Below are 16738 nucleotides of genomic sequence, written 5' to 3' on the forward strand. Positions count from 1 at the left end.
ACGCGATTAATATGGAAAGAAGGCTAGAAGAAAGTAATCTAGGTTATAATCTGTCGTACAGATTAGGCGGAAATGTAGTTGAGCATCGACTTCCGGGATTAATGTATGCGGACGATATTGTACTGTTAGCAGATAGCCAGGAAGATTTGCAAACTTTGGATAATTGCTGTGGAGACGAAGGAGAGGCTCTAGGATTCAGCTTTAGCGCAACTAAATCAGGTGTGATGATTCTAAACGATACAACTGATCAGGTGCTTACAATACAAGGCCACGAAATACCCAAAGTGGCCGAATACAAATGCCTCGGGATATGGCTAAATGAAGGGCAGCTATACACGGAAAAGCAAGATCAGGCTCTTAGGGCAAAAGGACGAAGAGACGCCGGGATATTGAAACACAGGGCATTAGGCGGGTACAGCAAATATGAAATACTAAGAGGTATTTGGAAAGGAATCATGGTGCCGGGACTTACTTTCGGCAATGCGGTTCTCTGCTTGAGGGCAGAAGTTCAGTCGAGATTAGACGTAAATCAGATAGCTGTTGGAAGATTAGCGCTAGGTGCCCACGACAAAACCACAAACGAGGCAGTGCAAGTGGATATGGGCTGGACATCGTTCGAAGCACGGGAAGCTAAGAGTAAAATACTATATGAAGAACGCCTGAGGAAATTGGACGATAACAGGTGGGCAGCTAAGGTATTTAAATATTTATACAGAAAGAGCGGTGACTAAGAGTGGCGGAAAAGAACTAGAAAACTAACCAGTAAGTATGGCGGTCATGAGGACGGAGAAAGAAAAAGCATTAAACGACAGGTTAAGAATGCGGAAGTTAAACATTGGATGAATTCAATGGAAAAGAAACAGTGTAGAACTATATCCATACTGGAAAAGGCAGATCAGGAAAGAATTTGTCTATGATAACTCAGGACGCTGTGCCCTACTTTGTGAAGCTAGGTCAGTGTGTCTTAGAACGCGGAGCTACAAAAAGAAATTTAACGAAGAAGATTACACATGTGCAGTGTGTGGTAGATCTGTGGAAACAATTGAACACCTCATAATCAAATGTGATGGTATCCATCCGGATGTCGATGAAGGCACAGTCACTCTTTCTGAGGCCCTAGGGTTTAAAGATAACAATGGTCATGTAAATAAATCTGCAGTGGAAGTTAGCAAAAAGCGATTGGAGGATTGGTGGCTGAAAATCAGAGATGTGGCATAAGGTTAGAATTGTAGGAAACCGTAGGTAAAGATGATGGCGAATCTTAATGAGAATTGCCAACACAGTAAACAAAAAAATTAATCAAGAAAGAAAAGCTGAGTGCAGTGGCAATTGCCACTTTCAAAGGGTGCGCTCCCATCCATCCACCCATCCATCCACCCTTCCATCCATCCACCCTTCCTTCCTTCCTTCCTTCCTTCCATCCATCCATCCATCCATCCATCCATCCATCCATCCATCCATCCATCCATCCATCCATCCATCCATCCATCCATCCATCCATCCATCCATCCATCCATCCATCCATCCATCCACCCACTTATCCATCCATCCATCCATCCATCCATCCATCCATCCATCCATCCATCCATCCATCCATCCATCCATCCATCCATCCATCCATCCATCCATCCATCCATCCATCCATCCATCCATCCATCCATCCATCCATCCACCCACCCACCCACCCACCCACCCACCCACCCACCTACCCACCCATCCACCCATCCATCCATCCATCCATCCATCCATCCATCCATCCATCCATCCATCCATCCATCCATCCACCCACCCACCCACCCACTCACCCACCCACCCGTCCGTCCACCCGTCCGTCCGTCCGTCCAAGCCTCCGCCGCGCACGTTGGCAGTATAGTGAACTAGCCTTGGGTATGCCATGCTTGAGCGCTTTTGAACGCATATTGCAATATTCCGGCGAGCTGTGGTGCGGGTGGTTGAACCGCATTGCTGAAGAAAGGCAGCGACACAAGTTTCCGCAAGTTTATCGCATTTATATATGGGGCGAAGCGATGCGCAGCGGCCATGGAGCGGGAAAAGTTCGTCGACGGATCGGCTAGTATTGCATTTCAGCTTCGAAATATGGTAGCTTGCGTCTCTTAATCCGCATGTTTGCTCTTTAGTCGCGCGGCGAATAGTGCAAGAGTCAATGTCTGCAGCTCGTTCGCGTTCTGTCGGGCTCTCATTATGAGAAGTCTGGACTCGACATTCTATGTGGGTGTGACCGTAAATTGAACGCAGGGGACCGTTTTCAGGCAACAATCACCCGGACTACGTCCCGGGCATCTCTACGCGCTAAAAAAAAAAAGCAGCTGCTGCCAGTCGCCTTCAGCATCCATCGGGCCACTAAGCACGACGTTTAAAGCAGAACTGTAGTCCGGTAGTAATAATATACGACGCGTAGTTTTTTCTCTATTTTCGCTTCCACGAACTTGTACGTTTTTTCACCACCTATCCTAGAAAACGATTAAACGTCGCTAAAGTATCGGCAAAATCATGCAGTGTTATTTCCCATCCCTTAGCAAAAACTAATACGTTTGGGATATACGGTGGGCTATTTAAATTGTATTTTAAACATATTTTGTATTCATGAATGCACTAAAAATATGTAGGAAATACGTTCCTGAAATTTCATGCTTGGTATTCGAAATATATTTTTAAAATGTGCCAAAAATACCTCTCTTAAAGCATACTTCGAGCACTTTTCAAATACGTGAAAAAATATGTATGCAGTTTTAGCATTTTGTCAGTGTATTAAAAGTGTATTTTCGGAAATATGAAATTAATTCATCGAAAGTATACTTCAATTCTAGAAAACGGGCAGCCCTTGTAAACGTATATGTATGCAGTTTTAGCATCTTGACAATGTATTAAAAGTGAACTTTCGTAAATATGAAATTAATTCATCCGAAATATACTTCAATTCTAACAAACGGGCAGTCATTTTAAACGTCTTTGCACACTTCTAGCTGCCGTTGAACAGTCGAGTGCTCGAAATCGCATTTCGGGAAATGGCATTTGCGTGTCGTCAATGTATTTGAAGTTTACTTCCGTAAATACGCAATTAATTCGTCCAAATAACACTGAAATTCTAGCAAATTGGCAGTCCGCACTGGCATGTTTGCAGCGCACTACAAGCTGTCGTTGAACAATCTAATGCTCAAAATCGAGTTTCGGGAACGCATTTTGGTGCTGGCCATCTATTTAAAGTGTACTTTCGTAAATACGCAATTAATCCGTCTGAGGTATATTTAAATTCTAACAAATGGGTTGTCCGCGTAAACATATTTGCATTACACTTCAAGCTACCGTGGAACAATCTAGGGCTCGAAATGACGTTGCAGCGAAGAGTGAAAACTTTCCCTTTCTTGTCATCCTTTCGTTAATGGTAACTTCTAGCAGGAAGGTGATCACCACTTATACCCCTGCTACACGGGCGCTTCGAATGCCTTCCAACTGAATGTCATCTAACGATGCTACACGTGTTCTGTCTAAGGGAGTGCTTGAAGATAATATTACGCCAATGATTATTAACCGCGTCAGCATGAAATTCCCCCGGGAGTGCGCCAATGAGGACGACTGCACTCATACTGTTGTTTACATTGCTTGTTTACATAACATAAAACGCAATCTGCGCTTACGTTCTATTAAAAAATCTGTTTTCTTTTTTGCTGGTTGTATTCGTGCTTGTTTACGCAGTGCGACAATGTGTGGGAAGCGATGATGCGATCGCATGCCTGAGAAAGCCGGGTTGTTGGCATCGCGCAGGACTGGCGCTTCTCGCTTCTTGTCCCGGCTTTCTCCGACGTGAGCAGTACTTTTTTTTTTAACTACTTTATCCAGAAGTATGTCTGGCGACTGTTATCCACAAGCTAGCGACGGCGACGACTGCTGCTGGCCGTAAAGCACGGCTCGGCAGTCTGGGTCACACCGGCGATTCCCGTTCATCGTACGCGTGCCCTGCGATGTAAGCAATAGTTGATTTCAGGTCACTGTTGCCAAACCTACACCTGGTGACCATTTGCATTCGCTAAAGCTTGTGATTCGCTCTTCACAACCGCCGAAATCACAGATCCAACCCTGCGAACTCGCTGTGCCTAGTCGTCGCGGAAGGGAACAGAGCCGTCGTCGACTGAAATTGATTTGGCAAGCGCTTATCGCTGCTGAGTGTTCAGGTGTGCACACGTGAAATATAGCCGTTCGTTTCGCTCATTTAGAAGCGCGAGCATATACACACCGCCGCCTCATCACCGTGCTCTCGCTCAGCCGCCGACAAGGCTGACCGTCCGCCGACCGGATTCGTCGGTGTCGTTGGCCTGAAAAACGTGTCCCTCTAGAATCATGTTATAGTAAACTAGATATTTCACTATAATTACATGCTGTTGTTCAGCGTGATATATACTGTCGTTGTCGGACTAGTGTGACCGCCGTCGTCGTCGTCGCTGTACACTGAAAACGAGCTGAGGCTTTCGAATGCGTTTCGAAAGTGTCGTGCAGCACCGCGGCAGTCCGTCGAGTCCGAATGTCATTCCTATTCTCGAATTTCATTCCACTAAATGTCATTCGAACATTTCCGTGTGAGAACGTGATAGCATTATACCAGCAAAAGCGCCTTGGGTACTTCTGGGTCCGAATAAACCAGGGGAAAGGACCCCGTCTGGCAGGGCAGACCGGCTCCCTTACACACCCATGTTTCTGTTGGTTGACAGTTCGACTCCTGACCTGTGCCTGACGCAAGTTTCAACTAGCAATTCCGTTCTCAATTAACCCCAGATTCGAACGCGACCAGTAGGGTACTTCTGCGATAATTTGGCAGACCACAGTATTTGCGCAGAAAAGGCCTCACCGTGCAAAATAGTGCGTCGCTTTCGCTGGGTATATATACGGCAAACCAAGTACTGCGCTTGTCGTAGGATTTGTTGTTTGCCGTGTCGCTGTCGTCATGGTATGCTGTGTGTAGGTATTTGCCGTTCCCATTCAATCACGTGACCTTATAATATCAGACTTCTGTTGATTAATACCCGTGTACGATTGAAGAATTAACCCGTGTCATTTCATGGAGCCCCCCAGTAGACTTTTTTAAGCCCGAGTAAACATATTTTTAATGTATTAAATGTATATTTTTAGTATATTTCTAATGTATATCTTTATTATATTTTTAATGCATTATAAATATGCTAAGCGGGCAAAAATGTACTTTTCACGTATTTTTAAGAACGTTTAAAATATTATTCCTAGTATACTTAGAAAGCATTCGTATTGCAGTTTAAGCATAGGGACAAAAAAATGCGAAATAAATATGAAATTAATACAATACGTTTGAAATGCATTTTTAGCACATCCTCTTTTTCGCTAAGGGATATATTACCTGAATTTTACAATTACTGGTAAATCAGAACCTGGCGAAAACAGCAAATACCACACGAAAAACCAGTTATTAAGCAGAATAAGGCCTGCAATCAGAATGACTTAAAATATTTAGCTCTGCAGAGCAAACGTAAATTCGTTGTAGCTCGAGGTAAAATTCTATCCATTCACCTGTGCAGCTCTCTTAAAGCAAAGCGAATAAAAAAGCAATTTTTCAGAAATTACCAGTGAAGATCAGATCGCATTTGCATTACTCATTTAAATTAACTGCACGGCTTCATTGTCCAGTTGTGTTCGGCGTTCTCCGCACTGAACTAGCTAGACGAGAGCAGGCACATCACAATGGTTCGTCATGGGAAAAAGCTGCCGCCGTCGTCCTTCTTCTTGCACTTAGCGATCGGGCATGCTGTATCACCCCAAATCTTGAGACTGCAGACCTGTATACCTCGTGCTTTCTCGGTTTCACTTCATAAGTGAATCTAGTCGACCGCCGTAGCCACGCCGTTGCTGCCAAATATAGCAGCGCAGAAGGAAGCCTATGCAGCGCTTCGCCAGATAATTCTGTCCGGCGAACAGGTTGAAAAAGTGCTGAACTGCTCTCCGGCCACCAACAAAAATGTTTCTAACCACAAGCGACGCGCACGCTTTGAAATATGTGCGCACACGAGTTGCTTTAGAAGACAGCATCGCTTGGCGCGGGGTAGGCATTATTAGGATCGCGTGAGCGTGGTCGGGCCGGAGAAGGGACGAGGAAGGTGGGAGACGGGATTATGAAGAGAAGCAAGGAAAAGAGAAGTTTATGCAGGAGTATTTACATCATTTACAAAAAGGGTAACTGAGAGGGACTCTCAGTGAACGGGAGAACTTCTTCAGGAATCAACAGGAGTGCTCTCGAGTCCCAAAACAACACCTCGTTAAATAGCGCACGGATTCCCCAGATCCCTGTCTGGGGAATATAGTTCGAAGAATGACGTCCAATCGCATGGGCAGACGTGGACTCCGGAGGTACCACCCACGGCTGGGCGGCGCTGGGCCGTGGGGCTCTCTCGCAGCTCGGTTGATGGGAGAGGGTAGAGGCTCAGTAATTAAACACTGCTGTCGTTCACTCAGCACACCACCACTCTGTTCGTTGACCCGAGGGTCGACTCGGCCACGGGACGCCGCCATCGTCGCCGCATCTTCGGCCTTTTCGGAGGTCTTTGACTTTCGCCGCTGCCACCGTGGTCCCACGGTCCTGGAAGGTCGCTGCCTTAATCCACTTAGGCAGGAGGGAAGCGCGAACTGCCTTAATCCACACAGGCAGAAGGAAGGGGGGGGGGGCATCCCAAACCCAACAGCACCCCCGCCACCAGACAATGCGTCCGGAAGATGAGCCGCTCCTACGCAGCTCGGCTGACAGGACGTGCAAGAGGGGGCTCTCGTTCCACTCTTCTCCAGGCCTCTCTTCATCGGCTGTCGATGTCCCGCTCTCGGAATTTCTCTGGAAGGCGAGTCAGACGGAACCACAAACGCCAAGCCACACACAGCAAAAGCAAGTGCCGTCTGTTGCCCACTCGCCCCGCCAGACCAAAGCCAAAGAAAACTGATTACTGAGACTTCCCTCTGAAATCTTAAAGAAACAAAATTTTCCTGAACGAACACGAAGTGCGTAAGCCGATGCACGGTTCAGGCGTCGGGACCTCTTCAAAGTGTTGTCATAATGCATGACACTTCAAAAAAAGGAGGGAAATTTAGAATTGGTCTAGAATCGGTCGGACAAATTGAGACGATTCTCGATGTTACTCGGGCAGGGAAGGATCAGCCGAGAGGTCAGACAGAGGCTTTCAATTTTGCCCCAATCTAATTCCTATTCGCAGCTACTACAGCTGCCCATGTCGTCTTCGTTGCGTTCTGCATCGCAGCAGACGCGACGTAAATGTGCGAAACTTGCACAACAAACCTCGCAGAAGAAACATTCTGCGCAACTTCATACGGCTACACAAAGTAGTACCTCTAAGAGCTCACACGAGCTACGCTACAATGTCCAAGAGAGCCTTCGCTCGCGCCTCTGCGTCAGCGGACACTAGCGTGTAACAAATACTGCAGGTAATCCTACTGCAAAGGTAAATTCGGCTGAAAAGGTAGCCTCTCTGGGAGCTCATGCCATCTGCCTAAGCTACAATGGCCAAGAATGGCCTCGTTCATGCTTGAGTGTCAGCGGACACTAGCATGCAATAATCGGAGCAGTTTAAGCTCAGGTGCCAAACCACGAAACCGACCCAACAAAATTACAGCTCGAAGTAATCTCGCAGCACCCGCGCGAGGGACTGCGCCACATACGCCCATTAGTTACTTCGCTGTACCTTCGTGCCTCAGCGTGCGCTCTCACAAATTCGCAACGTAGCTAAACTTATATACAAGTTGCCTGCTGCACGGCCATTCTCATCAAATCTCAACGAAGTGATGCCGTCAAAGAACAAACATGGCAGAATAAACGCGGGTGCGACAAAATCGCACAAACGAACTCGTTCCCGCTAGAAAGAACTGCGCCATACAAAAGTTACATAAAAACAAGCGTCGTCAAGGTTACATGACTACAATGACAGTTAACGAAAAGTACAAAATTCACTCTAGTATAAAACTCAAAACTTGGTTTGCTTTGACCTTTCTTTTTACAGCTGAGTAAATGGATACAAGGAAAAAGCAAACAGTAAATACATAGATCACTTAGCCCTGGAATACGTCTAAACACGGTCATCTGTTTCAAGGCATCCACTGGTTCCTATCCTTCAGACGCGCCCTGCGGTGTCGCGGTCGGACGGCCGGGCTACCAGCTAAGGTTTCCAAAAACTTGTGGGGCTGATTAGTTCCGCCTGTGCTAGAGCGGCACTTCCCCTTCTCTTGGTTCCCCGCATGCTGCGTCCCCCTCCGACTCGCGGGTCCTCTGAGGCGCTCTTTTGTGCGGCGACCGTGCACCCTTCTCTCTAGCACGCCGCCCGCGTCACTTGCCTTATCCCTTTTGCGGTCTCTCAATGGAGCAGGTGGTTCACATCCAGACTGGGCATGATCAGTCGCATTGGTTTTTCTGCAACGCTTGCGAACTTTTGAGCGCCGCGGTGGCAATTTCGAGGAATTACGCGGAGTCCTCAAATGGAGAAGCTTAACCCGCGCGTTTTGCTTTCTCGCAGAGAGATTAGCTGCCTTCACGCGTAGCCGTTTCCCGGAAACCTCGCTGTTGACTTTCTTTGCCTGTCGAAAGTTCTCGCGTTGCCAGCAGGTGCTAAGCTGCCGGCCCTCGCCTTAGTTGACCCATCAATTTCCAAAGGCTCATCGTTTTTGCCATTTCTCTCGCGCAGCAAAGCCACTGGCGCTTTGCTCAGAGTGCCAGGCGACGGCTCACTTGCACAATCGCTCGCCCCCATGACCTCTGCTGAACACGATGGCTCACTATCCTGCGGTCTATATTTCGGCGCTGTGCTCTCACCTTTCCGGGTTGCATGGGCGATCGCTGCGGCATCGCGCATTTCGGCTAACGCGTCGCTCTGGCTTGGAGCGCCAGAGTCGCTGTCAGGTGACTCACAGCCACGCCCTGTGCCGCAGGTTATCGCCTCAATTTCCTGCCTGCTACTGTTCGCCGGCTGCACCAGCGGAGGTCCCTCTCTAGTTTCGTCATTGAGCGAACTCAAAACCTCACTGCCGACTTTCTGAATAGGAGCTTCTGCCTTTAAATCGACATTTCCTGCCGCTGTCGCTGCCGAACTGGCAGTTCTTTCCGGGCTTGAACCTGTCCTGTCACTGCTCTTCTGAGCAACAATTTTGTGCTTGGCTGACCATGCAGGGTTCGTTAGCTGGTCGCTAACGCACTGATGGGAGCGCTGCCTGCTGCCATCATTTCGACCTTTGGAGTCGACTTCTACCTTTATGCCGAAGAAGCGAAAGAGGGCGCTTTTCGCAATTTCATAATTGTCGACCTCGTCGTCGGACAGGCGCGCCAATACAGCGCCGACGTCACCAGGGAGGATGGCCACCAACATCATCGACCATTCGCCTTGATAGAGCTCCTCTTCCGTACAGATTAGTTCAAAATTCTCGAGGAACGTTTTGAAGTTTTCACCTCTTCGGAAACTCCTTAACCGATCTCGAGCTCTACGCCAGTGAACTTTACGCGTGAGCTCCTGCAGCTCTCGTCTGCGTTGCTCCTCTAGCTGGGCCGCTAGCTGCGCCCGTCGCTCACACCTTGCCTCCCATTCTCGTTCCTTCTCCTCGTGGAGCCTTCTCCTTCCCTGCATCTCCTGATCCTCCAGAAGTTTCTGCCTTTCCCGCGGCTCGAGAAGCTTTCGCTTCTCTTTGTCCTCGCTGAGCCTTCGTTTTTCTATCTCAGCTTTCCGTTCAACAATCGTTTCCCACGTCTCGTCTGCCTCCTCGACTGTCACCTCCTCCGCCCGTATCACATCCAAAATCGCCTCTCTCGTTTTAGTGGGGTCTACTGATATGCCCAGTTCTTCCAAAATTTCAAGGAGGTCCTCTACCTTGAACTTCTCCATCGCGGAACGCACCTCGTGCCGCTAATCCCCGCTAAAACACAAGCCTTAGCTTGAGCCTAACAAAACACAAAACTGCCAAATTTTCATTCCCCAGAAATCCAAAATCCCACTACTAACATCTGCCTGTGCTAGTGCGGTCTGGCGAAACGAATTGTCAAACATCGGGCACTCGCCCTGCCGAGATATAGCTGACGCCGTCCGTCCCGTAGCTGCCGGGGTCCGTTGGAGCCGGTGACCCGACGCGTCCATCTCTCGGTCTTCGGAAGCGTAGCTGATGCAGTCAATCACGTAGCTGCCGGGGTCCGTTGGAGCCGGTGAGTTGACTTGGGCATCTCGAGCAATTCAATTCTTCGGACGTAGCTTCCATCTCACCGCTGGCAACAAGTTATTAGGATCGCGTGAACGTGGTCGGGCCGGAGAAGGGACGAGGAAGGCGGGAGACGGGATTATGAAGAGAAGCAAGGAAAAGAGAAGTTTATGCAGGAGTATTTACATTATTTACAAAAAGGGTAACTGAGAGGGACTCTCAGTGAACGGGAGAACTTCTTCAGGAATCAACAGGAGTGCTCTCGAGTCCCAAAACAACACCTCGTTAAATAGCGCACGGATTCCCGAGATCCCTGTCTGGGGAATATAGTTCGAAGAATGACGTCCAATCGCATGGGCAGACGTGGACTCCGGAGGTACCACCCACGGCTGGGCGGCGCTGGGCCGTGGGGCTCTCCCGCAGCTCGGTTGATGGGAGAGGGTAGAGGCTCAGTAATTAAACACTGCTGTCTTTCACTCAGCACACCACCACTCTGTTCGTTGACCCGAGGGTCGACTCGGCCAAGGGACGCCGCCATCGTCGCCGCCTCTTCGGCCTTCGGAGGTCTTTGACTTTCGTCGCTGCCACCGTGGTCCCACGGTCCTGGAAGGTCGCTGCCTTAATCCACTTAGGCAGGAGGAAAGCGCGAGCTGCCTTAATCCACACAGGCAGAGGGGGGGGGCATCCCAAACCCAACAGCATGCTACGCTTTTGCCTACACCCCGCGTTGCTGTCAACCGCAGCGCAATACACTAAAGCAGGAGACATTTCGGACAGTGCTGCTCTTTTTAGGTGCTTAGGCGGGACCAAAGGTTGCTGCTCGCTCCGCTGTCTGCTCACAAGCTCCCTGATGACGTCGTCTAAACTTAGGAGAGCCGTTATTTCTCTGTTTATATGCAAAATCAAAAGATGCGATAACCTCTCTTGAGTTGTTCGGTTGCGCAAATGCGTTTTTATTGCGTGCACACCCGAAAAACGACCGGACGTATTCGCCGCCCCATCAAAGCAGTGGCCACGTACACAGTGAAAGTCTAGGCCGAGGCGCAAAATCATGTCCTTGATGGCCGAGTACAGGGGTCTCAGATCTACTGTCTGGCGCGTTGCCCAGCGAACCAAGTAATGTGCAGGGGATATCCATATAATATAAATTATAAAATATCAGATGTCCATATAATGTTCTCACAAGTTCATATTACGTCCACAGAATATCCATATGAGCTTCATTTTGGTGACAGTGGACGTTTATATAAAGCCCATATTTTGGCCACATATGGTCGCTCTGAGATATTTAAAGGTCGCTGAATAGATATTCATCCAATATCTTTGTGGGTTGTGGAGGGAGGTGCCGGGAGTTCTCCGCTGAATGTAATGATGCTGTGTCAATATAACAAAGCACTGTGCAAGACCACCATTATTCTTATGTATCTTTATTACCTAATCAGGTACCCCACCACTGTGACGAAGCCAAGGTGCAGGCACAATCTACGCAAAACGAGGAATGGCGGACAACTACTCTGGAGAGGTCCCCACTTGATTTCGAGTGGCCTGTGAATATAATAGAGCACAATACATAGTATTACATAGTAGTCAAGTAACTAAAAAATGCACTTTGTGGAGAAAAACGTGCATGCTAAAGCAGTTTCTGCTTGGAAAAAATTAGCCCCAGAATGACACTACAGGGGAATACAAATGCAACTAGGAATCAAAACCTTCAATGACGTGCTATTTGTGCTAACTCATACAACTTTTCAGAAAGTGACTGCATTTAGGCGCCATTTATCGTATGCTGTGCGATGTCAGTGCACGTTAATGAACCCCAGGTGGTAGAAATTTCCCGAGCCCTCCACTATGGCGTGTCTCATAGCCCGAGTTGGTTTGGGACGTTAAACCCCATAAAACAAACTTCGATTCAAAACAGTCCTTACCATTCCAGCGGAGAGAAAACACAAATGGCGAACGTTTTCTAGGTATGAAAACTGCTAAAAAATTGGAAACAAAATTTTTAAAATTCAGATTTATGAAATGGTCACCCATGGCATCTTCAAATTATTTTGAAGACAGATGTGATGTAAGGGCGCATGGGATCTAACCAATCAGTGGTTATAGGGCGCTCGACTACTGAGCCAGGCAACCCAAGGTTTGATCGCGGCTGTGGAGGCTACAAAGGCATGCAAGGTGCCTGTGTAGCCTCCTTGCGTGCTACACAGCCACGCAAGGCACCTGTGTAGCAATGTCAGTGCATGAGAAAAAGAACTCAGAGTGGTCGAAATTATCCACAGCCCTACACTACAGCGTCCCTCATAGCAAGTCGCTTTTTGACGTTAAACCCCATGAACCAAATCAAACCGAATTCTGTGAAAAAAAAATGACATCAGTTATAGGGCCAAAATCTGTCGGCAAAACATTGGGGGTCACAGTACCAAGCTTACGATTTTGTGAAATATATTTGCTATTTCAGTTGAATACGAACCATTCTATCTGCTCAATTAGCCTTAAATGAAACAATCTAAGCTACGCAGACTACACTCCAAGCTTTGTGAATTTGCAGTGCACCTAATTTGTACTAGGGGACTAAAAATGTTAGACTACATGAGGCAGCAAGCCAAAAAAACTAATAGTGTGCACACAAACGCTCACAAAAATCAGAAGTATCTTTCTCCATAAAAGTGGATGACACGAGGTAAGGAATGTAACCTTTGTGTATGCTAGGTCTATGCAGACAAGCACACTTTTCGTCATCACTGTACACATAAAAACACTCCCAAGCTCACAAAACGTAAGCGTACGTAAACAAGGAGCTTATCACAAGCAAAAAATTATGAGCTCCAGAATTTTGATACGTGGATTGTTTCATATAGTCGAACATTAAAAAACTGATTTCGTTTACAGTTACGATTGGCCACCGAAGTAATGCAGGACACAGCGGCCCAGTGTTAGCAACTTCTGTCTTTTTAAGTTGTAGCCTACTGTAGATCGAAATTATTCCGGAGCCCAGTATTGATATTCGCTCATCCAAACGATGCTACGAGTGCCGTTGCAACGGTTGGTTCTGGGATCCGCGCCTAAAAATTGATGTCGACTAAGCATATTTTGCTTGCAAAATCTGCCGGTGATGGCGCAACCAGTCTTTCTTTTCTTGGTCTTCTCTAGACTAAAAGAGCTCCTTTTTCGGTGAGAGTGCATGGTCTCTCTTTGAATTGTAGCGTGGTAAATTCGATTTGCCCTCAGCGACCCGTCAAGGCTCGGTGTCACCAAAATTACCTTCACAGTGTAGACCAACTATTGTACATGTTTTGCAAGTATTCATTCTTTAGTCATACGTTTAGAGCCCAAGGGGTTGGCTTCTGAGCCATGCTGTGAGGATCGTTATCCTAAAAAAGTAACTTTCTTGAGGATGGGGGAAACTCCCGCTCTCAACCTTCCGAGAGCTAGTACTTCGAGGGTGTTGCAATTAAGAGCTCCGCTGCGCTCCTTGCAACCAAACCGCTTCGGCCCTTTTATTTGGTCGAAGGCTGTACATTATCTGAAGAGTAATATGTCAGCCCGGAAAATATGATAAAGGCCGTCATGACATCGTGCAATCTACGAGTTAAATGAAATTTAGAAACAGTTGAAACAGAAAATAGTTGGAAAAAAAAAACGAGCCTACAATATTTCTCAAACTATTATTTTGCGGAAGCCCTAGAATACGCATTACGCTCTTTATTTTTCATATAACACCACACGGACTCGCCGCGGTCACTCAGTGGTTATTGGTCTCGGCTGCTCACCTGAAAGACTTTGGTTCGATCCTCTATCCGCGGAGGTCGCACGTCTTTCAAGACGAAATGCTAGAGGCACGTATACTGCGCGACATCAGTTCACGTTAATTAACGAACTCCAGGTGGTCGAACTTACCCGCATCCCTCCACTGCGGTGTCCTCCATAGCCTGAGTCACTCGATAGTGGACGTTAAACGCCATAGAATGAACGCAGCATACACTGCTAAGAAATAGCCGCTTGCTTTATTTTAAGGTACCACGGGAACGCAATACAAGATACTGCACCAGGCTTAGTGTTTATCGTCATTTTTAGTATCAACAGTTCTTTTCTTGAGATGCCTTTTCATGTAAGGCACCGGTAGAACCATATACGCGCTGTAAGCAGTGACGTGCATTTCTGAGTTGCCAATGGGAGTGGCAAGCGAACTTCAAAGAGCGATTCGGCCAAATATGGGCACGTGCGTGATGATGTTTCGTCACTGACCCCGAGCGTATATTTTTACGCGATATTTTGCCACGTGGCGCGACTTCATCTCGGTGAGTTGTTAGTACAAAGAGATATAAATTGACGCCGACAAAGCAATATTCTTTCTAATTTTTGATCCGGTTACATTGCACCTACTACTTTCGCAGTGAGCTCAAGTAGTACGGACCACGGGATTCTATTCCTGTAGGACGTTGCACGCGGCTACGCGTGCTAGTACTGGAAGCAAGCGTCGTATAAAAGCATTGCCGCAAGAAATTGAGAAACCCTGCATGCAGTCAACTTTCCCGACAAGGAAACATGAAAAGCAAGTCGTCGGTCGTGTTAGTGTTCGCCGCTTTTCTGCGCGCGGCAACTGCTCCCAGTGGTTATCCTATCTCTATATTGTTGCTGCATTATCGAGGTAGATGTAGCGCTTGAATAGTGCAAGAAAAGCGCAAACGTTTGTTGGTGTAAAAATATAATTTTTTGTTGCTCCTTCTTTTTGACATAGCAATATGGATTGGAGTCACGCTTGTCTATTGGCCAGTCATCGATAACCCAAGTACCTGCATAAGAATAACCGCCATGCTACTGAGGCAACTGAGGTATGGTGACTATAACTGAGGTCTACTTCAATTCCCTTGTAAACAAAAGTTTCTTGTGCTTCTTAAAGGAGCAGAGACGCCAATCTTTTTCTTGGGTGCTTTCTTCTTTCAAATGACGCGTTAGACGATAGTGCACATGATCACCCCGTGGTAGCCACCTACGACCGCTAAATTATAACTACTTGATGCTGTTTCTGTTTCGTTTTCATCAGCTGAACGATAGTGTAATAGTTGGTGTGAGATATCACATGAGATATGAAAAAAAATAAAGAGCAATATAACTACTGATAAGTCGTTTATTGTCATTCCAGCTCTTGATGCAGGTTGGTTTAAGTGTTGTAGTGAATTAGAACTACGTATCAAAACAGTATTTTATGTTTTCTTTTCTGGCTCAAGTGACCTACTGCGCGTCACAGCCATTGGTCGGTTGATGAAACCGAAACCAAAAAAAGCATAGAGAAGAAATTCAATTATAAATTTTTTAGTCCTTGTAGCTCAATACCACGTGGTAAAATATGCATTTCAATGGCTAACGCATTATTTGAAAGAAGAAAACACGCAGTTAAAATCAGTGTCTATGGTTCTTTAAGAGGGGTGTTTGTAGATCTTTACTTCCGTCTCAACAGGGATCGTCTACAGGCTTTTGGTAGCAAAAACGTCATTTGGCATTCCACGCACAGTGGCAGCTTCCATAGAATTGCAGCTGGCGCTAAGGAAGACCACAGAAAGAGGACGACATTCACTTCCTGAAGAGGAGCGAAACCAGAGCTTGTGTACGTGCATTAGGAAGGGATTTTTACGAAGGAACCTCCATTTCTTAAGTGTAATTCATTTTGCGAAAGACTATGTTTAGCCGTTCAGCTAAGGGCTATGCCGACTGGCGGAGTCATGTTTTGCTGTACTCTCTGAAATATTCCACGTGACAGTTTCTCAATAACGAAATTATATATGATTGCGCCGCCGCCCTTTGGTAATTTCTTCATACCTTCTATTTTCAACGCATAAAAGAACGCGAGACTACGAATTGCAGATAACAGGGCAAAGGAGTTATTTGGAACACTTAGAATGCTGTTCTAATTTGGGAGCTGATATCTCAACAAAATACTTGCTAAGAACTCTGAATGCCACCATACGAGCAACTTGCGAATCGCGCTACTGCAACTGCTATCAGACAAAAAAAAAAGAATCAGTGGAATTAAGGCTAGAGAAGTTAAGACAGCGAAAATAAAAAATAAAAAATGGCTGAGCCTTAACTTGGTTAAGCCTGGAGAATGCGAAGCATCATCGTGTCGCGTAATTTGGAGGCGCACAACCGCAGCGACGGCGCGAGATGGGCCCCCGTTTCTCCACTGTCGTGACGTCATCGTGTCACGTGGTGTGACGCCATGTATCACGTGATTTGGAGGCGCACAACCACAGCGACGGCGCGAGGTGGGCCCCCGTTTCTCCACTGTCGCGACGTCATCGTGTCACGTGGTGTGACGTCATGTATCACGTGATTTGGAGGCGCACAACCACAGCGACGGCGCGAGGTGGGCCCCCGTTTCTCCACTGTCGTGACGTCATCGTGTCACGTGGTGTGACGTCATGTATCACGTGATTTGGAGGCGCACAACCACAGCGACGGCGCGAGGTGGGCCCCCGTTTCTCCACTGCCGTGACGTCATCGTGTCACGTGGTCTGGCATCATCGTG

General features: G+C 47.2%; 1 protein-coding gene across 1 annotated transcript in view; it reads left to right on the forward strand.

Moving 5' to 3' along the window:
• The window catches only part of LOC149328104 (uncharacterized), a 398869-nt gene extending 383075 nt beyond the window's left edge, over positions 1-15794 (forward strand). The window contains exons 2-3 of the mRNA XM_089561428.1: positions 14951-15044; positions 15671-15794. Coding sequence (XP_089417554.1) covers positions 14951-15044; positions 15671-15794 — 218 coding nt within the window. The remainder of the gene's footprint in view (positions 1-14950; positions 15045-15670) is intronic.
• The last annotated feature ends 944 nt before the right edge of the window (positions 15795-16738 follow it).

The sequence above is a fragment of the Amblyomma mixtum genome, chromosome 9, assembly GCF_055824585.1.
Source record: "Amblyomma mixtum isolate Tamu chromosome 9, ASM5582458v1, whole genome shotgun sequence".
NCBI classification, from domain to species: Eukaryota; Metazoa; Arthropoda; class Arachnida; order Ixodida; family Ixodidae; genus Amblyomma; species Amblyomma mixtum.